The sequence below is a fragment of the Staurois parvus genome, unplaced genomic scaffold (assembly GCF_062004578.1).
Source record: "Staurois parvus isolate SC_StPar_1 unplaced genomic scaffold, SC_StPar_1.0 ptg000151l, whole genome shotgun sequence".
NCBI lineage: Eukaryota > Metazoa > Chordata > Amphibia > Anura > Ranidae > Staurois > Staurois parvus.
This window is the reverse complement of record NW_028317947.1, coordinates 23,571,501-23,597,712: the sequence shown is the minus strand read 5'-3', so window position 1 is coordinate 23,597,712 and position 26,212 is coordinate 23,571,501. Positions and strand designations below refer to the sequence as shown.

General features: G+C 44.4%; 2 protein-coding genes across 5 annotated transcripts in view; one reads left to right on the top strand and one right to left on the bottom strand.

Moving 5' to 3' along the window:
- Positions 1–1,218: 1,218 nt before the first annotated feature.
- Positions 1,219–25,725, bottom strand: CCDC47 (coiled-coil domain containing 47). Of its 2 annotated transcripts, XR_016312370.1 has the most exons (14): positions 25,631–25,708; positions 18,852–19,137; positions 17,262–17,372; positions 17,006–17,180; positions 15,721–15,842; positions 14,020–14,085; positions 13,724–13,825; positions 13,533–13,643; positions 13,361–13,446; positions 10,765–10,823; positions 10,568–10,677; positions 8,581–8,748; positions 5,887–8,444; positions 1,219–5,628 (listed from the first exon to the last, which is right to left on the bottom strand). XR_016312370.1 is itself a non-coding variant. In XM_089674665.1 (13 exons), the coding sequence occupies exons 2-13, from the start codon at positions 19,134–19,136 to the stop codon at positions 8,364–8,366; spliced, it is 1,476 nt and encodes a 491-aa protein (XP_089530791.1). In that variant the 5' UTR covers position 19,137; positions 25,631–25,725; the 3' UTR covers positions 7,345–8,363. The 2 variants fall into 2 exon arrangements, 1 of the variants encoding a protein (XP_089530791.1); XM_089674665.1 differs by lacking the exon at positions 1,219–5,628 and having other exon boundaries at positions 7,345–8,444; positions 25,631–25,725.
- STRADA (STE20 related adaptor alpha) overlaps positions 25,718–26,212 on the top strand; it is a 32,030-nt gene continuing 31,535 nt past the window's right edge. For 2 of the 3 annotated variants that reach the window (XM_089674668.1, XM_089674667.1), the window contains exon 1: positions 25,718–25,784. The gene's annotated coding sequence lies outside the window, so the exon portion shown is untranslated. The remainder of the gene's footprint in view (positions 25,785–26,212) is intronic. The other variant, XM_089674669.1, reaches the window with a different exon arrangement.

Genomic DNA, 26,212 nt, shown 5'->3' with positions numbered 1-26,212 from the left:
GCGTATTGCAGCTTTTCTCTCAGTGCAGAAATTGCACTGTAGAAATGTTTCCAAACTATAGATGTTGGTCTCACGATGTTACTGAGAAGAGGAAAAAAAAAAAAAATGTACTGAGCAGACTATAGATAAACATATGCTGTGATTGTGGAGAACATTAAGGGGAATCATTTAAAGGTTATAAAGATAACTAATTTGTCAAGCAAATTTACCCTCTTACCTGTCAATTAAGGCCTGATAGGACAGAAACTATATACTGTATCCCAACAATCACCCAACTGTAGGAGGTACAAGGTGAACCCACATGCAGACAAAACTGGAGCATTTCCCCTGCCGTGCCCCATAGTGGCAGAAATGCATATTTCTTTTTGAGAACTGCATTATGAAGTACTGTACTACTTGAATTGTATTCCAGGATCTGCTTGTGCAGGTGACAGAACTTGCAATAATTTAAGACTTTACATAAAGTCTCAGAAATCTTTCATTAAAGCAGCATTAAAACTAGAAAAAAAAAATCTAAAAAATCTTCTCCCTGCAGGTTGAAAGCATAATGTGCTAGTATGCATTGCATACTAGCACATTATGAAGACATATCTGAAAACAAACCCCTTCAGTGAAGCGCGGTCACGGGTCCCAGAGGCTTCTTCACCCAGTCTTTCTTCCGGGTTCTCAAGCTGCGGCCATCTGACTGGCCAAGCCTCGATGTCTCTCTACTCCTTCCAGTCGAAGATACCTCAAGGATCAGGACTCTCTTTTCCACACACCCTCAAGTTAAAAATAACTCGGGGCCCAATTCTCCCTTCCTCCCAGTTGAAGATACCTCAGGGCTTAGGACTCTCACCTTACCCCCCCAGTTGAAGAAACCTCTGGGCTAAGGACTTTCCTCCTATGCACTCTAGCTGAAGAAACCTCAGAGCTCAGGACTCTCACCCTATGCCCTCCCGTTGAAGATAACTCAAAGCTTGTGAGCCTCACCCTACTCTCTCCAGTTGAAGACAATTCAGGGCTCAGAACCATCTCCCTACCCCCTTCAGTTGAAGACATTTCAGGGCTCAGGACCATCTCCCTACCCCCTTCAGTTGAAGGTCACTCTGTAATGTTAGGTGCAGAATGCAAAGTATGTGTACCACTTTCAGGTATTTTAAAGATATAGAAAGGTCTGCTCATCTTTTTAATAATAGATTTACCAACCATTAGTCCATGAAATAAATACACAGGCTGTTATCCATATTACATCAATTTTATTGTTCACTTGACAGATAAAAATCAGAATGGCGGAATAGCTGCAATGCTTCCGCGGTGATCACATGACCATGTACAGGGAAAGGAAGAATAAATCGCACACAGCATTCCAATCACGCTAAAATTAAAAATGTACAATAACCAGAACATTCTGTCTGCAACCACTTCTATGTGAAAGCAGCAATTGAAGGTGGGGTTCCTGAGTATCTATATGTCTGATCACTTCACCTTTATTGCTAAAACTCTGCACTCTAGTAACAACCAAAATCTATGCATTGATTGCCCAAATGATAGGAGCATTCAGGAATGGAAGTAGGTGGAGGGATTTGATGTCACCCAAAACTTAATAGTTTCTCACTGCTGGAGGCTATTCTGGCTTAGACACAGGCTGACTCCATGGCTTTGTTCACATGAGCCTCAGCTTGTAGACACCAAGAGCAGTATGAATTGTAAGCTTCTTCAAAGTATTTGCAAAGCTTTCAAGTCAGCATTGTGCACCCTATAGGTCCATTTTTGGAATGTAAAACAAACAACTGTACATAATCTTTAATGAAGCCGATAACAGGTTTTTAACAATTTCAAAGAGCGATGAAAGCTTTCCGTTTTGTTGTGGACAGACCATTCACTCTCCCCACCTCACTGATATTTATCTTCACTACAGTCTCTGCTGCTCTGCTCACCTGTCAGAGTCTTTGGGAACACCAGGTGTGGGGGAGGGGAGAAGGTACTTGACCCTGTGTAAGCTTCACGGGCCAACGCGGAGGTTACAATCCCAGATCATACAGACAAGAGGTGGAGGTGGAAGGAGGTAGAAGGGTTGGTCTATCATAAAACTCTCTGCTCTTTAAAGGGGGATCTTAAATCTGGAGGAATTTCCTGGGCCTCCCAAATCATGTAATCACTCTGACTGACTCTCGCAAATGTCAGAGAATTGATTGTGAGCCTGTCTTGCCAGCTCTGGGTCGCAGTGACACTTGGTCACAAGTCCTGGGGGCACAAACTTAAGGGAGCCATCACAGAACAGAAACACCAGCTGTATACATATACTGTATGTGGTAGCATGGCATTAAAGCCCACCATCATGCTGCCACAGATATGTGTAAGACTGGTAGGAAGGGGTTAAAAGTGACAGCCAGCACACCCATTAAGATGTGTATTTACGATTGGGGGGGTCTGGGGTTTTTTTTGACCCAATGGCCCTCTATAGGTCTACTTGACTCTTTTTTCCTCTATCTCTCTTCTTTCATATGGTTTGTTTATATTAGACCAATTGTCTCATTTGCTATTGTTATCTAACAAATCTATGATTCTCAGGGACAATATTGCCTCGAGAGGGAGAGGCTCTCTGTTTTTTTGCTGCATTTCTTGAATGTAGCTTTTATATTTCTGAATGTGATTGTGGGCCTCGCGGCCCTCTGTCTTACACAGTGTTATCTAGACCCTGGCATGGGTCTTATATGTGTATTTCTGTGTTTTTTGTATGATGTTTCCCTATCCCCTATTGTTTGCTGTCCCTTTGTATCATGCGATTTGTCATGGTTTGTTTGTATGTTTCTTTCAACATGCTTAATAAAATCTTTGGTAAAAGATGTGTATTTACATTCCTACTATGGAGCTAAAGGGTGCTTAAATGGCTTCAAGAAGAATGGCTTGACACTTGAAACCTTTCAGTACACATTGCTCTTCAGACAAAGCCGTGTGAATAAGGCCCTAGGTTTTATGGCTTTCCAGCTCCCTGAATGCCCCTGAAATTCCTGATGTTATATTTGGTCAACAGTATCCGACAGGTATGGATAGGAGTTGAATCATCTACAAATTTACTGGCTTGTTCCATACATTCAGTCGTGTGTTTTCATCATATGACAGTTTTGCGGTTTCATTTTTCACAAAACAGAAAGTATAGCAGACACAGTCGTGTTCAGGGATGGCAACCTGAGACTTCTCCATCATGCTCCACCAGCCATAAGACTATTAAATTATAGCCACCTGAGAGCTGACAACCTACTGCAAAAGAAGTTCTGCATGTAGCCAACACTTCTGCCTCACTCATATCCAGGTTTCATATTATATGGGATAAAAATAAGCAGCTGAGAAACTTAAGCACCAGAATCATTAAAGATATGGCCTTTGGCTGGAAAAAAGTCTGATCTCCTGTTGTTCTGACTGAGCAGAGATAAACTAGGACCATTTATTACATTGCATAAGGCTCTCAGCTGAAGAGTGGACCTGCATATTTTTAAAAAGTAGGATCACTCAAATGGTGGTGAATGGGCAGCATAAAGGGAGACTTTGCCCACGTAGGGTTCCTTTAATACCTGTTGCTTATGTGAACCTTGTTTTCCCTACTGTTGTCCCATACCCTGTCAGAAAAAACTAAGGAAGCGTATATATCTCCTCTTCCACCCATGTGCAGCACCAAGTGCCTGAGTGGCCAATTGCTGACCTGAGTACTGTAACAGAGGCGTGGGTCCTTAGTCCTTTGTAATCTTTTACTAGATTGAATTGAAACTTCCACAAAGCACAGGGTAAACACATCAGTCCTCAAGCTAACAGAGGCCTGTATAAGGAGCAGGGGGCCAAAGTACAAGTTCACTTTAAGACCAGATGATCAATCGCTTTATTCTACACTCCTGTGATCAGATAATATTTTACATTCGTCCTTGAAACTTATAGCAACAAATAACAAGTATTAAATTAATGTTCTACATTAACTGAAAAAATGGAGCCCAAAATTAGACCCTTTAATAGCCCAGCTACCATCTGCCTAGCTTGTCAAAAAAAACAAACAGATTTACTTCTGTTGCTCTTTATATTGGAAGTCTTAGTTTGTCTACCTAACAATGGCACTGCTCATAAAAGCCCCACTGCAGTGCAACTGAGATGCCATACTGGATTTCACCAGCAGGGGTGCTGCAGGGGCGAATGCATTGTCTTTGTCCTGTCCAACAAGCAGCGAGTGATAATTGAGAAGTGTAGCCCTGATTTATACAAACAGAATGTGTAAATCACCTAACTACTGGCCAGTATATTAGAAATAATAGCTTCAAGACTTGGCTTCATAAAGATTACAATTTACAACTTTAAAATTAATCTATTTTGCATAGCTTCTGACATTGTGATTTTTTTTTTTTAATTAGTGTTAGTTGGTAAGAATTTAGTCTTCATCCATTGAATAGGATTATATCCATGTGAGACTTGTAGTTAATGGAGTGGTGTCTAAAATACTTTCTCCACTGATGTGCAGCACATTGTGATGGAGCCACACTTTAAAAAAAAATAAATAAAAAAAAGCCAGGTTAGAGGCCTTACTGAGACCAAGAAGCTGAGATTACAGCATGAAACCTACAGACTACTGGTGTCATTCTAGAAGGAGCACAGCACTTAGGATAAACTGCATTCTTAATATTTTTAGGTCCAAGAATCAGTGGCCCCAGGGGAACTTTAAAGGAAAACTATACTGAAAAACATAGACGGTGCTAATGGTGGCTCCTCCAGCTGCCTGACTGTCGTGTGGATCCATTGGCATCATCATTTTCTAGAGGAAAAAGGTAAAGCAGGAATTTTGCTTTAACTCTGAACAAATTTGCTGCATGCTTGTTCTACATTTCTGAATCAAGGACCAGAAACCAGGCAACAAGCAATGGTAGGCATAGGCAGCCTTTATATATCTTTCAATTTACTTTAAAGCAAAACTAAAAGCAACACTTTTTTTTCAATTTAGAACTTAGGGTTTTAACCTCTGTCAGGTTTGTTTTTCCCATCTGTGCCCCATTGGAGATATTTCCCTTCGCTTCCTGCTCAATAACCAAAACAGGAAGTAAGAGGAAATCCCTGGTGTTCTAATCCCTCTCCGTTCTGTCCAAAACTAAAAAATAAAGTCTTGTCTATAGCTATACTTTAAAAAGGCAAGAAACTTGATCATCTCTTTGTATGCCTGTTTTAGTAGTGAAGGTAGGTGTTTTGATGCCTTCACAGCACTGATGTTCTGAACAGAATAACTACAGAGAAGAGCGGTCAGATAAAAACAGGTTTCAGGTTATTGTATTCGTCAAGTTTTTTTTCCTGTAGCTCAATCTCCTTCTTCCCATCTCCTGAAAACACAAGTGCCTGTCCAATTGCTAAAATGTTCATCTCAGAAACATTAAAGTGTTACTAAACCCAGGACCCTGCATTCACTATATCCGCTCTCCCCCGGACCCCGCATTCACTATATCCGCTCTCCCCCGGACCCCGCATTCACTATATCCGCTCTCCCCCGGACCCCGCATTCACTATATCCGCTCTCCCCCGGACCCCGCATTCACTATATCCGCTCTCCCCCGAACTCTGCATTCACTATATCCGCTCTCCCCCGGACCCCGCATTCACTATATCCGCTCTCCCCCGGACCTCGCATTCACTATATCTGCTCTCCCCCGGACCTCGCATTCACTATATCCGCTCTCCCCCGGAGCCCCGCATTCACTATATCCGCTCTCCCCCGGAGCCCCGCATTCACTATATCCGCTCTCCCCCGGAGCCCCGCATTCACTATATCCGCTCTCCCCCGGACCCCGCATTCACTATATCCGCTCTCCCCCGGACCCCGCATTCACTATATCCGCTCTCCCCCGGACCCCGCATTCACTATATCCGCTCTCCCCGGACACCGCATTCACTATATCCACTCTCCCCCGATAAGAGGGGGACACTGGAAGAAGGGGAGGATCAGAGAAGTCAGAATCAAACAGCATTTTTAAACAATGCAGAGGATTAATCCCTTTGGTTCCACAGTAAGTATAGCAAGCATGCTTTACTGCATATACAGGCTGATTTTACTGTTGTGGGTTTAGTAACACTTTAAACAAGATTTTTTTGGGGGGGGAAATTAAAAAAAAAAAAAAAAAAAAAAAAAGTCAGCCAGTCCAGCATAACCCCTCTTACTACCCATATGTGAGTAAAAAAAAAATCCCCCTTTCCTTCTTGTCCATGGGGTGGGTAACACAGCAAACAAATGCTAACAGGTCCATGAAAACAACAGAGAACTGGGGGCACTCTGCAGCTTAAAGAGATGCTAAAGATGGCATCAGATATAGTCCCAGCATCCCTCTTGCAAACCATTTGAACAGAGGACCATGTTGGTAGCCTTGCAAATCTGGGAAACAGCAGGCCAATAAAAAAAAGTAGCAAAAAAGAGATTTCCAAAAAAAGTTTAGTCTCTCTCACAGAAGAGCTGAAGGCCTGCCCTGAGCTGGCCTACAGTAACTTTAATTTGCCCGTGTCCAATCCTGCTGTAGGCAGCAATATAACCCGGAGGTGAATGACTTAGCATTGTTCCTCAGAGGATGAAAAAGAAATATAGTTCTAGGTGTGGATTTTGCACTCTCACGTGAAAGGGACATTTAATACCTGAAAGGCTTATTTTAGAATGACTTATGTTTCCTTGCCCTTCTCTCCTCAGCAATATCCAATTAAAATTCTCCTGTAAACACCGATATGACGCTAGAGGTATTTTAGAGCGCAAGAACCTGTGCAACAACAAATTATCCTTTACAAATAAAAAATAAAGCCCCCCAAAAAAATCAAAATATAACGTGTGCTGTAAGCGTATCCAAAGAGCATGGCAATGCTTTCAATGGTTTGAAAAATCTATTTCTCAATCAAAAGAAAAAAAAAAAGAAAAAACGCATGGTAATGAGATTTCCACATGCTCTTGTGGACTGTCCTTTATATCTGTTATAAGGACCATTTCTCTTTAAAGACCTTTGTAATCCAAGCACATGGCCTCTCTACTGCCTCCCTTTTGGTGGGCACCCTACCAATAATACTACTTTTATTTTGTTTTATACAGCTTTCAGAAATAATTTTTGCAATAACTTAAATACTTTTATATTATATCTATAAAATCCAGGATGGGGGGAGGTTATTATGGAACTGAAAAAAAGGGGAGCATAGATAAGTATTAAAAACAGAATTTCCTGAATCCCTTCCGTGCAGGGTAGCAGAAAAGCCAGAAAAGAATTGGGTTCTTGATGTAATGGTATTCTGGGAGCAGTGGTGCGCTGTCACTTATATAAAACCAGCCTCAGCCATAAAGATTGACGGCTAACCATTACAGCACTGCGCTTCTGGTTCCATGATTATTTTATCCACACTTTTAGTTAGTTTTAGCGCCGTCACAGGTCCCATGTGAATATGCATATTTATAAGAGCACGTTATGTGAACAAATGGTTAAAAAAGCCCTAGTCCAACCAAAGCAGGGAGGGGGGGGGGGGTTAGAACCACTGTCAGGGTTGATGTAAGCTGTCAGCATCCCTGCTGTGCTTCCCTCCCCACTTCCTGTTCTAACACCCATCACCTGGACAGGAAATGGGGTGAGATCCCACACAGTGGAGATATAGACAGCAATAAAATCCTGATAGTGTTTCAATATCTGTGGCTGTTGTCACGCAAGCCAACAGACCACTTAGCTTTTACTAATGAGCCTCTCCCTCGCTAGGTGAACCAGCAACATTCTGCAGAGTTCTTGATGAGCAAGGGTAAGTGGAAACCTCTCCTTGGGGATTCTGCTGCTGGCATCTGACTAGACCTTACTCTACTAGAAAATGTGTTTTAATGCTGCCTAGGAGATTCCTCCTCACTTCCTGGTCTGAGTGACATCTGTCAAATACACAGGAAGTGAAGCAGAAATTTCCTAAATGGGGGAAAAGCAACTGAAAGTTGGCAACTTCTCTTAAATAATTAAAAGTAAATTTTGATTTTCCACCACTTTCTGTCTCACAGAAAAGTGTCCAGAGGACAAATAGAAGGAATCTCCCCCCAACTGATGGTTACAAGCCAGCCGAAACGTAAAATACATTTGGCTGGACTTGGGCTTTAACTCAGAGTTCACAATGGAGAATTTTCCTGACCTTAGTATAAAAACACAAGCAGAGAGACACGCTTGACATGTCTGTAAGTAATCACGTGGGTTATCTGGCAGCATGTATGTGGAAACTCAGATGACACTACCTTTTCTTTAACAAAAGGGATATCTCTGCACTGGCAGGAAGCACGGCTGCTAGACGAAGCTTCTCTGTTCCCCTGCAGGTGAAGGGGAGGTGGAGGGATGATAAAGGACTGGGTTGAAAGCAGCATATTTATTTTACATGGCCTTCACTTTGATCTGCTTCATCTTCATTTGTTTCTTTTCTAACTTCTTCTGCTCACGGCGCTGGGCGGCTTCCTAAGTAAGAAAAATAACCAGCGTTAAGCCTTTTGTGAACTCCCCCTTACTAAACTATGCATTATAAGAGGAAAGCAGGATTGTGCATGAACTGTTCTCTTTCTCCTGCAGTTTGTCTCCTATAGAATGTGCTTACTTCCAGCCGACGCTGTTTATCAGGATCTTCCTCATTCATGATGCGCTCCTTTTCTGCACGTTTCTTCTCCTCCCGTCGGCTCTGGGCTGCTTCCTGGCGCTGCACGTGTGTTAGCTTCAAGAAGTTCTCTTCCACGCGGGCACGGTTCTTATCAGCTTTCTGTTTGCCCTGCCGTCAAAGTACAAAATATTCATAAAGGGTAGCAGGGATGAGGAGCTCAGAGAGTGATTACCGGCACAACCCCAGACAGATCGTTGAAAATAAAACTTATGTCCTAAAGTGCATATAAAGAAAAGAAGGGAATTGACTAAAACTGAGACAGAATATGGAGCAGCTGTGCATAAGAACCAATCAGCTCCTATATTCAGCTTGTTCAGATCAACTTTGAAAATGGAAGTTGAGACCGATTGGTTTCCATGCACAACTGTTCCAGATTCTGGCTGCTCCAGTCTTAGTAAACTCCTCTTAATATTTTCATTCCTTTGAATAGAGAAGGAAATGGTCAAAAACTCTTGTAAAATTTGTAAAAAGAAAAGAAAGGTGTACAAAAGAGAGACTTACAGTAGCAATAAAAGCAATAGTTTTTTTCCCCATTTTGAATCTAGTAAGGAGGCAGGAGGGGTATAACCTGTCAGGTTATTTTGTTTTTGCCATCAGTGTCCCATTGGGGAGATATCCCTTCACTTCCTGTACCATAGCCAAAACAGGAAATTATTATTATACAGTATTTATATAGCGCCAAAGGGTATGCTCAGCGCTGTACAGTAGCAAGGGGGACAGAACATGAGACAAGACAGTAACAATACACTACACGAGGGGTTCGAGGGCCCTGCTCTTTCGAGCTTACAATCTAGGAAATGAAAAGAAATCCCTCAAAAGTGAGGGAATCTCAGTGTGTCACCATTTTTAGTGCCCCCATTGAAGGATATCACCTTAGCGTTCTGATGTCAACCCAAAATTTGGGAATTTTTTATTTTTCCTTTCGATGATAGAGGTAAAACAGGACAAACAGAGAGGGTGAATCTCCCTAACAGGGAAGCAGACGGCAATAAAACCCCAACAGGGGGTTCTAATCCCTCTCCACTCTATCCAAAACTTAAAAAAAAAAAAAAGTTTTGTCTTTAGTTGCACTTTAACCACTTCCTGGCTGGCCCATGTAGCTTTACTACTACTACTACGGGGTGGCCGCTCTGTGCAGAAACATGTATATATACATAATTCTGCTTTTTTGTGTAGGGGGCGCACACGCGCATTGGATCCCTTACATATCAATCACTGGGTCCCACCCGGCGATTCATGACTGGGACATGCCGATTGGCGGAGCAAGTGACAGGAGAGAGATATGTGCATGTAAACAACACAGATCTCTCTTCCGTCAAGGGAAAGTGACAGTTTTTATCTCCCCACAAAGCAGAGACTAAAAGCCAGCACATCCCTTAGTAAAACACCACACAGTAGTAACACTCCCTGGCACACAGTTAATCTTTTGATATTTCCAGATAATAACCCCTTCCTGCTCAGTGTCATTAGTACAGTAACAGTGCTTTTTATTAGCACTGATCACAGATTCCCCGCCAGCACTCGGCGATCACCGAGGAACACTGAGAGGGGAGAGGTCTGTATGTAAACAATACAGATCTCTCCCCTGTCAGCACCAGCATGCTACTTTGTATTGCTCTGCACAGAAGAGCAATACAAAGCAGTATGCTTACACAGTAAAGCACACACAGACAACACAGTAAAACAGCCCAGAGTTAACCTTTTGATCGCCCCACGTTAACCTCTTCCTGCCCAGTGCCATTAGTACATCAGTACACTGTATTAGTGTCACTGGGGATGTCAGTGGCAGTTAGTCAGTTCCCATCCAGTGTCAGAATGCCCACCGCAGTCCCGCTATAAGTTGATCGCCATTACTAATATAAATATATATAGATTTATAAAAAAAACTATTCAGAGTCCTAAGTTGATGTAACATGCATCCACTTACCTCTCTGTTCAAACGGAACTTTTTTACTTTGTCAACGCTGTACATGACCATGTTCATTAGTGGCAGAAGGGACTCCATGTCTTTAACAGATGCGTTTCCTCCTCCAGGCACTGTCAGGAAGGATGAAGGTTTACTCCAGTACAGTCTTACAATGTTATCTACCATACCATGCATTTATAGACCAAATCACCACTTACCATTAAATGTAAACAACAGAGTCTTCTTAGTCTCTGGCAGTTTGAGTGGCTGCCCCTCCCTGTAACATATAGGATGGTATGAGACCACAAAACAACAATTTTCCCATGAGGATCTAGAGTCACAGGCCCATTATTTACATGGCAGACAATGTTGTTTAATCTCTGATACAACAAATATTTATTTATTTCAGGTACTTATATAGCGCCTTCAATTTACGCAGCGCTCTACATATATATTGTACATTCACATCAGTCCCTAACCCTCAAGGGGCGTACAATCTAAGGTCCCTAACTCACATTCATACATATACTAGGGCCAACCAACTTTACAAATTTTACATACCACTAAAATTGGTCAAACTGCAAATGGTGGTATGTAAAATTTGTAAAGTTGGTTTCTCAATTCTTGGATCATAAATAATATGTATAAAAGGTTTAACTATTGATAATTATTGTTTTAGAGCAGTATCCTTTCCCTGAGGAAGAATCTGCACTAAAGTATTCGAAACGCGTTAATATAGGCTGAATGCACTTGTAGTTCCCTCAGTTGAGGTTGCAAGATGAAAATAAGCTTCAAGAGATACCATTAATTTTCCAATCCAACAATTGCTAATATTCTCAAGCAAATATGTTGTCAAGAATTGTTATACTCTATTGGGGAAATATGTATTGATGTGTCAAATAAAATGTCAAATCTTCTTTTAAAAAATGGTTTGGTTTATATATTCTAAGGCTGCTTTAAAAATCCCACCAAATGTAAGGTACAAATCCCTCTGTTAGAAAAATAGGGATTATTATTACTACTACAGGTACTTATATAGCGCCATCAATTTACACAGCGCTTTACATACATATTGTACATTCACATCAGTCCTTAACCCTCAAGGGGTGTACAATCTAAGGCAGGGCTTGAAATTTCCACTCGTCTGCTCGCCAATGGCGAGTGGAAATTATGGTGGGGGCGAGTGTGTCCCCCAGGGCAGGGGCGTATCTACCACGAGGCAAACAAGGCGTTTGCCTAGGGCGGCAATTTTTAGAGGGGTGGCCCCGCCCCGCGGAAGAAGGGACCTTTTGGGCAGCAGCGGACAAAGCCATGCAGGGCCGCCAGCAGAGGGGTCGCACCGGTACCCTTGCAGTGGCCCGGACAGCAGGAGAATCGATGCGGGGGAGGGTATTTGCAGAGCGATGCTCCTGTACCTCTCCCTCCAGCAGTTGATGAGCCGGGACTGACCAGGTAACAGCCTGGAGCAGGGAGAGGAGAAGTGTCGGAGAGGAATATGCCCGGAGCAGGTGAGCTGTGCTGTGCTCTGTGGGATCTCCCTCCCTCCCTACACTGACGGATCGTATGGGGCAGCCCTTGGAGAAGGTGTTTGTGCGCAGCCCCATACGATGTGAAAAAGGAAGAGAGAGAAGGGGAGGAGAGAGAGAGAGGGAAGAGAGAGAGAAGATGTGTATTTCTGTGTATGTACATGTATCTGTGTGTATTCATGTCTGTACGTGCCTGTGTGTGTATACATGTGTCTGTATGTGTGTGTACAAGTGTCTCTGTGCGTGTGTACGTGTCTCTGTGTGTGTGTGTGTATGTACATGTCTGTGTGTGTGTGTACAGGTGTCTGTTTGTGTGTGTTTGTTGGTGGCGAGTAACTCTTAAGCCCTGGCTAGTAGCTCAGGACTTGAAATTTTAAGCCCTGATCCAAGGTATGAGATGATGGCATCCACACCCTAACTTACACCAGATGACTTTTTTACTCTTCCCTTACAATAATATGCACGCAGCAAGCAGAGTAAGGCCCTATAGGCTACAGCAGAACTAAAACCCCATAAGTGTGTAGATGGGATGATGGAGGAGATGGTGCTAGTGTCCCAGAGATAAAGGAGGTCTTTAGAGGACTCATTCGAGCCATAATTGATGCCAGTTTTGATTAGTGTACCTTCACTGAGAAAAACCTTCATGGCCAGTTGCATGGCTATTTAGCAAAGTTTATTGCACAGTCCTACCTGCTACCACTTGATCCGAAACATACATGTGGATTCTATTCATTTCCTATATTCTACAGTGCTACGTGGGTCTTCCTATTATAGTCACATGTTCAGTCCCAGTGTTAGAATAAGAGAAAGTGCTGGTAAGAGCAGTGAGCCTATCATATGGGCAGGAAAGGACACAAACAGTATGCAGAATGCCTCCACACACAAGGAAGCCATATTGGAGATTTTGCCAGTTCTTTCAAATCATAGCTGGCTACAAATTGAACCAGCAATATAAATTTTTAACAGCAAATGCGGAGTTACCCTTAATACTGCAACTATACTCTTCCTACCACTCCATCCCCCACAGCTTTCTCCTCCTGTGCCACCATCCCCTCACTCCTAGATTGTAAGCTTGAAAGAGCAGGGCCCTTGATCCCCTCATGTTTTGCATTGTATTGTATTGTTATTGTTCTGTCCCCCATTGTAATGTACAGCACTGAGCGAACTATTGGCGCATTATAAATACTGTATAATAATATTAATCCTGCCTTAATAGATGAGGGCAAAGCACCTCTGCACTAAAAAGCCATGACATCACTCACACAAAACAGCTATTTGGATTACTTACTCTTGCATAAGCTTTGGACCAGAAAATTGGTCCGAGAATTGGATGGATTCAATCTTATCAGCGTAGTGTGTTAGAAAGTGAACCATCTGTGGGAGAAAGAGAGAGCACATGTAGTAGTTTTCTAAAGGCAACTGGGCTAGAGCCATAAAGAGGAAGAGTTTTCATTTCCCACCTTGGTGTCCAGGACACCGTCTGTCACCTCCCCCATCTCGGACAAAATAGCCAGAGAATCCGGGAGCCCCAGCTTGGCTGCAGACTTGGGTTTATCACTGCAGAACTCACTCTACAAAGAAGAAAACAGACCTGTTAGGGTGTTTATATCACAGTCATGGTTCATCAGCTACCAAAGTATGGGAACCTTACCAAGTCCTGCATCTCTTTCTGCAGCCGCGCCAGGGTCTTCCGAGTGCCGACGGCAAACACATATGTATCCATATCCTCATCATTCATTGTCACTTTTACTTGCTTGGGAGTGATAGAGAGACAAGAGAAAATACGGTTTGAAAAACACGCCACAAAACTACAGATCTGGGATGCTTTCCAGATGCAGAAAACTGAAAACAATAAGCCTGGAGATCATTATACGGGAATTCGATTCTCCATAAAGAGTTATTGAGAGGCAGTACAGAGAAAAGTTTCGGAAAAAAAACAACACATACCACTTGATCACAAGCTGGACGCATCATACGAGCCAACACATTCAACAGATCCTGGCGTTTCAAAAACTGGAAAACAGGAAGAAGCTTTTAATACCATTACCCAAGAGTAGCAAAGAACTGGGACATACCCTTCAAATGAAACTTAAAAAAAAATGGAACTTCCCTATGAAAGGTATGTGATCTTTTGTAAAGATTACCTTCATCAGAAATAAAGGATTTCTATAATAATGCAAACAATGCTGTGAAACCCTTTCTACAGCCAACTAGATTGCATTCTAATGCTCACAGAATATTGCTGTCAAACATGACATCTGCCTAGTCTGCATCTGGGGGTCTCTGTCAAGGCTATGGACTTTCAAGAATTTAGATATTTAGAACAAGCAGTAAATCAGCATTTCAATATGATTTGCATGGCTGCTGACTTACAGCTGCTTCTAATAGAGGGGACGCTGTATTTTTTCGGTCTGTAAGCAAGGGCTAGGGAGCCCCCTCTGGCTGTACTGGAGGAGCTTAACTTTGCCAGTTTCATAACAATAATAAAGGAAGGCATAAAAATCAGTGAGGCCTCTCCACATCTGATAGTGTGAAGACCCTTATCCCAGCATGCAGTCTACCAGGCCCGAAAGGAGGTGGAGGCAGGGGTGGGTGGGGAGAGACAGACAAGCAGGATACCAGTTTACAAGCCCTTAACTAGGAGATTGTTTTTTCCTTGTCCCCCCCTACCCCACTGAAGGGAATAAGGGCCCCTGGTCATGTGTTTGTGGGGGTCTGCGGGCAGTGGGCTTATCATTATCTCAAATCCCCTTGAACAGTAAGGTGCTCCCAGATACCAACTCAATCCCATTGGAATGACTCCATTGACCAAAAATTGACATGTCCATGTTCGGTCAGTGACGTTACCTAGAGACCTGCCCCTTTATTACTATTTGAACGCTCTTATCAATTTTTTAAAAAAATCAAAACACCAAAAGTGGCGCCACTTTAAACACTTTATTCATTTACGGTTTTAATTTAAAAAAGTTTTTTTGGGGTTTATATATATAGTGGCAGCTTCTTTATACATAAGCTGCATTTGGCACGATATAATAGATGTTGATTACATCAAATTTATTTTATAGAAACTTCTTTGATCATATCAATTTATCTGCTGTCCTGCGATCAGATTTTCTGTCCAGGCCAAACAGAATCATTTTTAAAAAATCAATGGGTTTTGCTTGAAATCGATCGATGACAGATTCTTTTTGATAGTTCATAGACTGGATCGTTTTATCCAATCCAGTGAAGAATCAAATCAATTAGATCGATACGTGTATGACCTCTAAGACTCACCATACAATCTGTATAATCTTTTTTAGATCTAGTATGAACTATATAGTTCGGGGGCCCCCTTGATTTGATACTATTTGCATGGACTGTTCAGGTGTGTCCTCCTATTAGATAGTTTTGGTAAATATAAAGGAAACTGTAGAGATTGTACACTCAGTTTGTATAGTGTATGGAAAGCCTAAAGGTCACCATACATGTTACAAATCTGACTGTACAATCCAGTTTAGATTTACCATAAATATGTAATATGAGTACAAACCTAATCTGTACAATTAATTTGTATCCAATCAGGAGAGATCCAGTCTGCTAGCCCTAAATAATACAGGCTGTGCATATTACTTTGGTATAAAGACAAAACACAGACAATGACAGCACCTTAAGCTGAATCAGCATGCCCTCACAGCACAGGCGTCCTGAACACCAGAGGTTGTAAATGTGCTCATTCTCCTGGTTCAGTTTCCCTGTGCTCACTGCTTCTTTGCTTGTCCCATCATCTCCTGCAACAAGAAAGTGAATGGTTTAATTGATAATGCTGGCTCTGTAAATCTAACAATGTTGTTGTGTCAAAACCAACTCAAATTTTTTTATTTTTTTTTTAACCTTTAACCACTTGCCTACTGGACATTTATACCCCCTTCCTGCCCAGGCCAATTTTCAGCACTATCACACTTTGAATGCCAATTGCGCAGTCATGCAACACTGCACCCATATGAAATTTTTATCATTTTTTCACACAGAGCTTTCTTTTGGTGGTATTTACTCACCGCTGGGGGTTTTATTTTTTGTGCTATAAACAAACAAAAGAGCAAAAAAAAAAAAAAAAGTTTTTCTTTGTTTCTATTTTAAAATTTTGCAAACAGGTAATTTTTCTCCTTCACTTATGTGCGTTGAGGAGGCTGCACTGATAGGTAACACTGATGGGCACTGATAGGTGGCACGGATAGGCGGCACTGATGAGCTGGCACGGATAGGTGGCACTGATGAGCTGGAACGGATAGGCGGCACTGATGAGCTGGCACGGATAAGCAACAATGAAGGGCACTCATATGCGGCACTGATGGGTGGTACTGCTGGGCACTTATGGGTGGCACTGCTGGGTAGCACTGATGGGGGGCACAGGTGGGTGGCACTACTAGGCACAGGTGAGTGGCACTACTAGGCACTTGTGGGCGACACTGCTGGGCACTAATCATCAGTGCCCCTGATGATCAGTGCCGATCCAGCCTCTGGCAATTGCCGGTTATCGGCAGTACTTTACTCGCGCTGTGACAGCGTGAGGAAAGTGCAGCCGATAACCGGCAACTGCATTTACCCGGTGATCTGCTGTGCCATTGGACACAGCTGATCACGTGGTAAAAGGCGGCTGTGATTGGCCTCTTACCACATCACAGAATCAGCTGTGTCCATAGGACACAGCGATCATGGAGATCGCCGGGAGCACGCCCCAGGTGGCGTGCGGGAGGGCGCGTTCTGGGAGGACATCATATGACACCCTCCCAGAACTGGACAACCGCGCTGAAACCATCATTTGGCTATAGCGCGGTTAGCAAGTGGTTAATAGCTTTTTTCTAGACAGCTCCATCTGCTAGCTGCATATTTTGCAAGTAAATACACTCCTTCCTATCAACAGATGCACGTTATGCCCCACAGGTAAACTCACCTACGAGAGAGAAGTTGCTCTCCAAGAGCTCTCTGTGGGAGTTAAACCAAGCATGTGCAAGGCGGCTGTTCTTGTTTTTGCCGATAATGTAGTTCATGATATAGGCCAAGAGGCCAGTGACCATAAGGATTTCCATATAATAGCTCTCCCAGCTGTTCTGTAGGTGAGCAGGGACCTAGTGGAAATATACGTAACATAAGTAGAAAATTCTCATCCATATTTTATATATTTAGGAAATAGGATTAGTTATCCTTACATCCACAATGGTGATAGGGTCCTTGTTCTTGCTGGGACTGCCTGCATCAATCTTATCTTCATAACCTTCAAACTCCTCATCATCGTAAGGTTCAGTGTCTGCATCTGACTCCTAAGACAAAAAGGAATGAGGTTGTCATTTGAAGTTTTCATCGAAAAGGAAAGAATATACATAAAGTGAAAAAGCATCTTTGGAGCTCAAAGCACGTCAACTTAACATTCTATGCTTTAAGGGGCAAGCTTTTAGGATGCTAATCAGAAATGTGAGAATATGATGTAGCTTTACCTTTACCCTAAACCACAACCTAGCAACTAACCCCCTAATCCTCATGCCAAAACAAACCTTAGCCTAAGCCCCTATACTTAAAGGGAACCTGGGCTTTTGGGAAAAGCAACGGGTTCACTTTAATATTCCCATCCCTCAGAGCTCATACATACCTTCCCTTCTTGTTGTGGTGGTGGACGACTCACTCACCACATCGAAAAAGCACTTGGCCAATCAAGCACAAGTGCTATCACAATGAGCAAGTCACATGTGCCTGCATACCCAACAGTACAGGGTGCTGTCTATTTCCGGTGTGGCTAACCAAAGGGATATGGCAGCAAAGAAGACAAGAGTATGTGCTTTTGGGGAAAGGGGTCCTGCATGGATTAAACATTAAAACTAACCCCTTCTAATCCATCTTGAATATATTAGGTATTTCTGTACCAGTTTACAAAGCAATATCGCGGAGCCTAAAAACAGGTATATGTGTAAATCATAAATATTAGTGATAACTGCCTTTTGCAGGTGGTGATAGCAGATGCCCTTAAATAGTGAATAAACACTGAATGTACCGAATCAAGAATAGATAGGCACTTGCTCAATACAACAAATGTCAAATAAGTGCTCTCCCAACACCATAGGAATGATATGTAGGTACAGGATAACTTAAAGTCCAAAAAATTTGGAATTTAGGGAGTCAATACCAGTCCCATATGAGAGTATCCCGGAGTACAAAAGAATTTATTTTCCACCACGTGAGTGCAACAGATGAATTCCTCATTCACCACAAATTATTGACCCCTGTTAAGGTGGTCAAATAGAGGTCTACGGTCAAACAACTGTAGGCTCTCATAGGATGGAACTCCTAGTTTCCTTTATGTGGATGGCTCTCCAAGGAACAGAGGATATAGATTCCCAAATAGATGGTCACATGACCCTGGGCAAATGAATAATGAATGGATTCCCAATTCTAGGCTCTTCCCAAGATAAATCTCAAAGTGCCCTTAAGATGGTTATTGCTCCAGATAGGGGCATATGTGTATCAAAGGGAGAAGGGGAGCCTTTACTGGTGTGTTCTTCTGGAAGCTTCAGATTTATCTTGTATACAAGTTTTGGACAATTTTTAGACATTTTGCCAAGGCACCCCTAAAGAAACTTCATGGCACCCTGGTTGAGAAATGCTGGTGTGGTCTATAAAAGCCATTGTGTTAGTAAATCCAGTTACACTGTTGTGACACAACATTTGCCTGTTCTGTGCAGTTGACAGGCTCTCCTAGCAGAAAAAAAACAAACACTGTGCTGTGATGAAGCCGTAAAACATCTTACTTGTCCCTCTGCATCCAATTCAAATTCTTCCTGCCCTTCCACTTCTACCGTGGCCTCTTCATCATCCTCCTCCTCCTCTTCTTCTTCTTCCGGCGGCCCCTGCTGGGGAGGGTGGACAGTGGCCGACTCCTCTGGAGCATCCTCAAACTCAGCAAAATCGTTGTCATCATATTCTGTCACATCATCGCCATCATCAAACTCTTGGAACTTGGCACTGGAGGTGGTCACCAGCAGGAGGAGGAGGACAGCCGCCAACAGGCGGAACATCATCTTTGCCGAATGCATTCTACAGAGGGGAGGGGAAGCCATTATTATATTGATTTGTGCAATTACTGTAGTAACTTATTTCCTTTAGCCTAGAATACTGGGTGCAAATGTGTGATAGATTTTAAATTATTATTATACAGTATTTATAAAGCGCCAATAGTTCGCTCAGCGCTGTACATTACAAAGGGGGACAGAACATGTGACAGAACAATACCAATACAATGCAAAACATGAGGGGATTGAGGGCCCTGCTCTTTCGAGCTTACAATCTAGGAGGGAGGGGATGGTGGCACAGGAGGAGATAGCTGTGGGGGATGGAGTGGTAGGAAGAGTGGAGGAGGTCAGGAATTAGCAGGGGGTGGGGTAGGCTTCCCTGAAGAGATGGGTTTTCAGGGTGCACCTAAAGGAGAGGAGAGTAGGTGATAATCTGTTGGGTTGGGGCAGGGAGTTCCAGAGGATGGGTGACACCCTGGAGAAGTCCTGGAGGCGGGCATGGGAGGAGGAGACCAGGGAACTAGAGAGAAGGAGGTCTTGTGAGGAGCGGAGTGTGCGTGTTGGGCGGTACTTGGATATTAGGTCAGTGATGTAGTTCGGGGCAGTATGGTGGACAGCTTTGTACGTCAGCGTTAGGATTTTGAATTTGATCCGTTGCGCAATTGGAAGCCAGTAAATAATAGTGTCTTCTTCCATGATAAAGGCCGGTTAACTGTGGGATTATTATAAATGGTGCGGTGCAGGTCACACTTCTTTAGTGAATCAATCGTAGAGACTTTTGGTACCCTAACATCTGCAATATATGTAGTGTGGAAACACAAGAGAGACATGACTGCTGAATATTACATTTGGTTACAGGTTATCAGCACAATTTTTTTCTCAATTTCTGGCACCAAAAAGGATGCAAGTGGTAATGGCATTTCTGGAAATCTTTAATAAGTGTTCCCAATGTTCACAGCAATCATTACACCTCCCAGGTTTATCCTGCCTGGGTCATCTGTTACATGCAATGCTAGAATCTATTATGTATCTGGCTCTAATATACAGGTCAGTGCATTGCCATCCAAAAGCAGGGACCGGACGAATTTCAATCACAGAGTGTGACAGTAGTCGATCGTTTGATCTATTTCTGTCGAAAAGGACATTTTGGAACATTTTTTGCAAGCCGCAGATCAGTGTATTTTGATAGCGGCGGATGTACCTGTCAGAATTTGAAGTACTGGTGGGGTGGGGGTCCATAGATAATAGACAGCAGTCAGATGTGCAGCTATAATGAAACACTGAATGTTCATAAATTTGCACACCTGGATCATCTAGGCATACATTTCTATAATATAGGATAGGGAGAGGACCCTGCTGCTGGCTGATCAGGAAGAACACGACATCTATTTCCCCTGTGATTTGTCAGTTGGGGTGTCTGGCAGAGCTCACAGACATAAGATCATCCCCGGATTCTTGTCTGTTTAGAATGGACAGAGACTTGAGAATAGCTGGATGTGCAAGCATCATCGGACCTCCCTCCGATAAAACTCCATAAACAGACATCCTCCACTTGGCAGCACATACCAGTTCATGTCAATGCAGATAGCGTGCGGACAGGCTTATCTGTGGGGTTACATTAGCGATCATACAAGGTGCACTAACCTGTCTGGTTGATTGTATCCCCTGATGGTCAAAGCAGGATGGAAAAACTCATCTCATGGCTATGGTAAACATAGATTAAGGGGCCTTTAATGACAACAGTAATCTAACCAAGCTCAGACAGTAAAATATTTCCCGTAATCTCCTTAGGAGGTAATCCCTTACAGGCTCATTGGGCAATGCATGTCACCCCTCCCCTGGGCCCCAAACTCAATCCTTGACATGTAGCAATACACATTGACAACCAGAGCGAATGTCCGGAGCCTGTGCACTGCACCCGTGATCCACTGATCGTGGTTGCAATTCTTTGCAGGCTCGTTGGCAAAAAGAAAAAAAAAAAGAAAAAAAGTGCACTTTTTTTTTTTAGTTTTTTTGTGTTTTTTTTTTTTTTTAAGAAAAGGTGGCCTTTAAACAATGTCCTTACCAACTATTCTGTTACATTTGGGAAACAAAAAAAACCTCTGCAAAGCCGCTTGCTGATCATATGCACAAGGAGCTCATTCAAATCTAAACTCCAGAGGGTGCCACCGCATTGAGAAGGAGTCTCTCTGTGTCTCAATGATTGACAGGGACAGGGGTGCAGGGACAGAAAGACACATGTCACCAGAGACACCAGCACGTAATCAAAATATAGATGTCAGCCTTTATTTCCAGAGCATTCTGCTAGGAAGAGACACCTACAATGTTTACATTCACACAGTTATACCAGTGATCTAGCACATCCAATGTATACATTCTTACTGTAACAATAGCTGTAGACCCCACCGATTCTATACATTGATGATATGGATCATAAACTGTGCAAAACCAATACATACAGTGACAAAAAAAAAAAAAAAAAAAAAAAAAAGAAAGAAAAAACAGTTTAAAGAACCCATGTACAGTGCATGTGCTGCTTTAAAGGGTAAGTTCACGTCTTCAAAAAAAAAAAAAAAAAAAATGAAAATATGGGCTACCTCCAAATATCCTGGCCACCCCCGGGAGCCTGCTGCACATAGCGGCCGTAATGCCACCGGAGTGCACAGACCTAGAGTGAGCATCCATCATTAAGTTAGCAATGGCAAGCACTCATTGGTCACTATGACCAGGTGACTGTGTTGCCCAATTGGTGGCTTTTCTATCTTCTGGAAAACCTTACCAGAAGAAGCAGCCTCAGATGCACTTCTCATTGGTCAGCAGGGTCACATGCTGACCAATGAAGACTTGCCATTGCATGCATTATGATGGATACTCACTCCAAGGCTGCGTATTGCAGTGTACAGACCGCTACAACGGCAACATGGGGCATGGGTAGCAGAATCTTGAAGGGTGGCCAGGATACTGAGAGTTAGTTCACTTATTCATTTTTCAAGAAAAGGTGGACTAACCCTTTAAAGCTTTGTCACCACATATGCAGCTGAGTGGTAGGGAAGTCATGTGAACTATACAGAGGAAAATCTTCTTACATCTTAAGAAGATGGTGATGGCTGTTTTGGATGCCACCATATTTCTGACATCCCTGGCAACAGTGGCCTTTCAATTCACAGGAAAGCACATGCAATGTAATATTGCTGCTGTGCATGGTGCTTGGCTCCAATATTGGGGGACGGAACGCTGCAAGCTGATCTTGGTAGGAGCAGAGCTTTGCTTCCTTATGTCACAGCCTCCAACAAGGAAAACAATGAGCAAAAGAGCTCTGTGCCTTTGTATGCAGGCCATCATTTTGGCAGAGGCAGGGTTTTGCTTCCTCATGTCACAGCCTCCAGCAAGGAAAACGGCAAGCAAAAGAGCTCTGTACCTCTGTATGGAAGCCACCATCTTGGTAAAGGCAGGGCTTTGCTTCCTCATGTCACAGCCTCCAGCAGAGAAAACAGTGAGCAAAAGAGCTCTGCGTCGCTGTACGGAGGCCACCATCTTGGTAGAGGCAGGGCTTTGCTTCCTCATTTCCCAGCCTCCAGCAAGGAAAACAGCAAAAAAAAGAGTTCTGTGTCACTGTATGGAAGCCACCATCTTGGTAAAGGCAGGGCTTTGCTTCCTCGTGTCACATCCTCCAACAAGGAAAACAGTGAGCAAAAGAGCTGTGCCTCTGTATGGAGGCCACCAACTTGGCAGAGGCAGGGCTTTGCTTCCTCATGTCACAGCCTCCAGCAAGGAAAACAGCAAGCAAAAGAGCTCTGTACCTGTGTATGGAAGCCACCATCTTGGTAAAGGCAGGGCTTTGCTTCCTCATGTCACAGCCTCCAGCAGGGAAAACAGTGAGCAAAAGAGCTCTGTGTCTCTGTATGCTGTATGTAGACCACCATCTTGGTAGAGGCAGGGCTTTGCTTCCCCATGTCACTGCCTCCAGCAAGGAGAACATTGGGCAAAAGAGCTCTGTATGGAGACCACCATCTTGGTAAAGGCAGGGCTTTGTTTCTTTATGTCACAGCCTCCAGCAAGGAGAACAGTGCCTCTGTATGGAGGCTGTCATCTTGGTATAGGCAGGTCTTTGTTTCCTCATATCAGAACTTCCAGCAAGGAAAATAGTAAGCAAAAGAGCACTGTGTAGAGGTGACCATCCTGGTAAAAGCAGGGCTTTGCTTTCTCATAACAGGAGCCTCCAGCAAGAAAAACAGTGAGCAAAAGTGCAATAGCATCACCATGTGTCATTTCTAATCTCCTGAGATCAGTCAGAGGCAGTAGTGCCTGAGATCTAACACAGATGTACAGCAAGGAGGTTGACGATACAGGAGTGCCTAGGCACCCTCACATACCAGAAAGTGCACTCTCATTTCCAGAATTCCAGACAAAGGGTACTACTTAGGCACAATTCACATTTCTAGATGTTGCCTATTACCAATGTTCAGTTCTACTTTAAAACGGCTCCACTACAACGCATGCATAGTAGAGCCCTTGGCTTAACCTGGAATGACACAAATACTGGCCACCTACGACACAGGAAGTGTGCAGTACTATTGGGTCTAACCCAAAATGGTGCCGATACCTGGAGCTTACACTGTGGTGAAATGTTATCACCTACCTGCTGCTACCAACGGTGATACCGCTGCCATTTTAACCCCTTTATTACCACTGGACACAAGTGTGGTAGCAAAATGGCGGGTTTAATACCCGCACACTGCACGTTATGCATCGCTGGTGGCACACCCACAGCACAGACGGCTCTCAGTCAGGGCTACAGATTGGTAGCCAGCAGGATGGGCTTCTGATCATGTGACTGCCAATCCATCCCAACCTCCCAAGCGTTCTAAACGGTTTAAAGGGCCACCAGGGCAGGCAGGAAGGTGATCATGGAGCCGTGTGCCATCCACAACAATATTAGCGTTACTGCGCATGCACCCCCTATTATGACACCCATCAGCACCATTGTGGTAATCCGCGCACGCATGCTAGGGATGACCCTGCTGTACGTTCGCAGACTGCACTCACAAAATTGCTGCCAGTAGCCCTGTAGTGAAAGGCAGCTGCCACAGGCCGCCCACACCGCCATTACAGCCCGCCCGCAATGCCATTACAGCCCGCCCGCAATGCCATTACAGCCCGCTTACGCCGCCATTACAGCCCACCCAAATGCCATAACAGCCAACCCACACCGACATTACAGCCCGATCGCAACGCCATTACAGCCCACCCAAATGCCATTAAAGCCCGCCCACACCGACATTACAGCCCGATCGCAACGCCATTACAGCCCACCCAAATGCAATTACAGCCCGCCCACACCGCCATTACAGCCAACCCACAATGACATTACATCCCGATCGCAAGGACATTACAGCCCGCCCGCAATGCCATTACCGCCCACCCACAAGGACATTACAGCCCGCCCGCAACGCCACTACAGCCCGCTCACAACGCCATTACAGCCCACCCAGAACGAAATTACAGCCCGCCCGCAATGCCATTACAGCCCCCCCACACCGACATTACAGCCTGATCGCAACGCCATTACAGCCCACCCAAATGCCATTGCAGCCCGCCGACACCGCCATTACAGCTAACCCACAATGACATTACAGCCCGCCACGCCATTACAGCCCACCCACAATAACATTACAGCCCACCCACAATGACATTACAGCCCGATCGCAATGCCATTACAGCCCGCCCACACCGCCATTACAGACAACCCACAATGACATTACAGCCCGATCGCAACCCCATTACAGCCCGATCGCAATGCCATTACAGCCCCCCCACACCGACATGACAGCCCGATCGCAACGCCATTACAGCCCACCCAAATGCCATTACAGCCTGCCGACACCGCCATTACAGCCAACCCACAATGACATTACAGCCCGATCGCAATGCCATTACAGCCCACCCAAATGCCATTACAGCCTGCTGACACCGCCATTACAGCCAACCCACAATGACATTACAGCCCAATCGCAACGCCATTACAACCCACCCGCAACGCCATTACAGCCCGCCCGCAACGCCATTACAGCCCGCCCGCAACGCCATTACAGCCCGCCCGCAACGCCATTACAGCCCGCCCGCAACGCCATTACAGCCCGCCCGCAACACCATTACAGCCCGCCCGCAACACCATTACAGCCCGCCCGCAACACCATTACAGCCCACCCACAACACCATTACAGCCCACCCGCAACACCATTACATTACAGCCCACCCACAACACCATTCCAGCCCGGCCACCATCATGGAGAAGTCCAGGAGGGGGACATATTACCATACACTTCCAGTACACAGTCCCATTTTATCTACACGACTAACATGACTCCTGTGTACTGCTAGGTGGAAGCACACTTCCCTCCCTGTGATGAGTAGACAGGGTGCTGGAGGGGTCCCACAATACAATGGCCTCCACTGCTCTCTGTACATACATACAGGGTGTCCATGAGCCGTACCACCAGCCCTGTCAGCCATATTACCCCCAGCAGCTGTTCTTCTTCTCTCCTCCACTCTGCCCTCCTGACTTACAGGCCGCAGCGGAAGTGATGCTTGCAGGCGGCCCCCGCCCAGTTCGGGTCACTTCCGGGGTAGAGCGGAAGTAGCGGAGAGCCGGGCAGGCGTTCTGGCAGAGGGGTGTGTATATGTATGTTAGTGGGGAGGACTACAAGTCCCAGCGTGGCAGCTTCCTGTGTACACAGTGTGGGGTCTCCGTACTCCAGTCCTATGTATTGGGGATGAGCCCCGTGAGCTATTGTGCTCTTAGGAGGGGGTGAGGTGTGCAGTAGTCTGCCACTGGGGAGTGATGTCCTCACATGGGGGAACTCCAGGACTGGGGTTATTGGAGGGGGGAAGAGTACAGCCTGGGGTCCTGTGTACACAGCCTGTGTGTAGTCATGGTGACAGCAGGTCAGTGGGGGGTCTTGTGTGTAGTCATGGTGACAGCAGGTCAGTGGGGGGTCCTGTGTGTAGTCATGGTGACAGCAGGTCAGTGGGGGGTCTTGTGTGTAGTCATGGTGACAGCAGGTCAGTGGGGGGTCCTGTGTGTAGTCATGGTGACAGCA

Bases quoted from the DNA above. Each gene is read 5' to 3' on its own strand.
- CCDC47 (XM_089674665.1), bottom strand. From the start codon at position 19,136: ATGCATTCGGCAAAGATGATGTTCCGCCTGTTGGCGGCTGTCCTCCTC. The intron at 14,086-15,720 runs GTGCTGTCATTG...CCTGTTTTCCAG, and splicing joins GCATGCTGATTCAGCTTAAG to TTTTTGAAACGCCAGGATCT. The intron at 13,644-13,723 runs GTAAGGTTCCCA...TCTTCTTTGTAG, and splicing joins AGAAAGAGATGCAGGACTTG to AGTGAGTTCTGCAGTGATAA.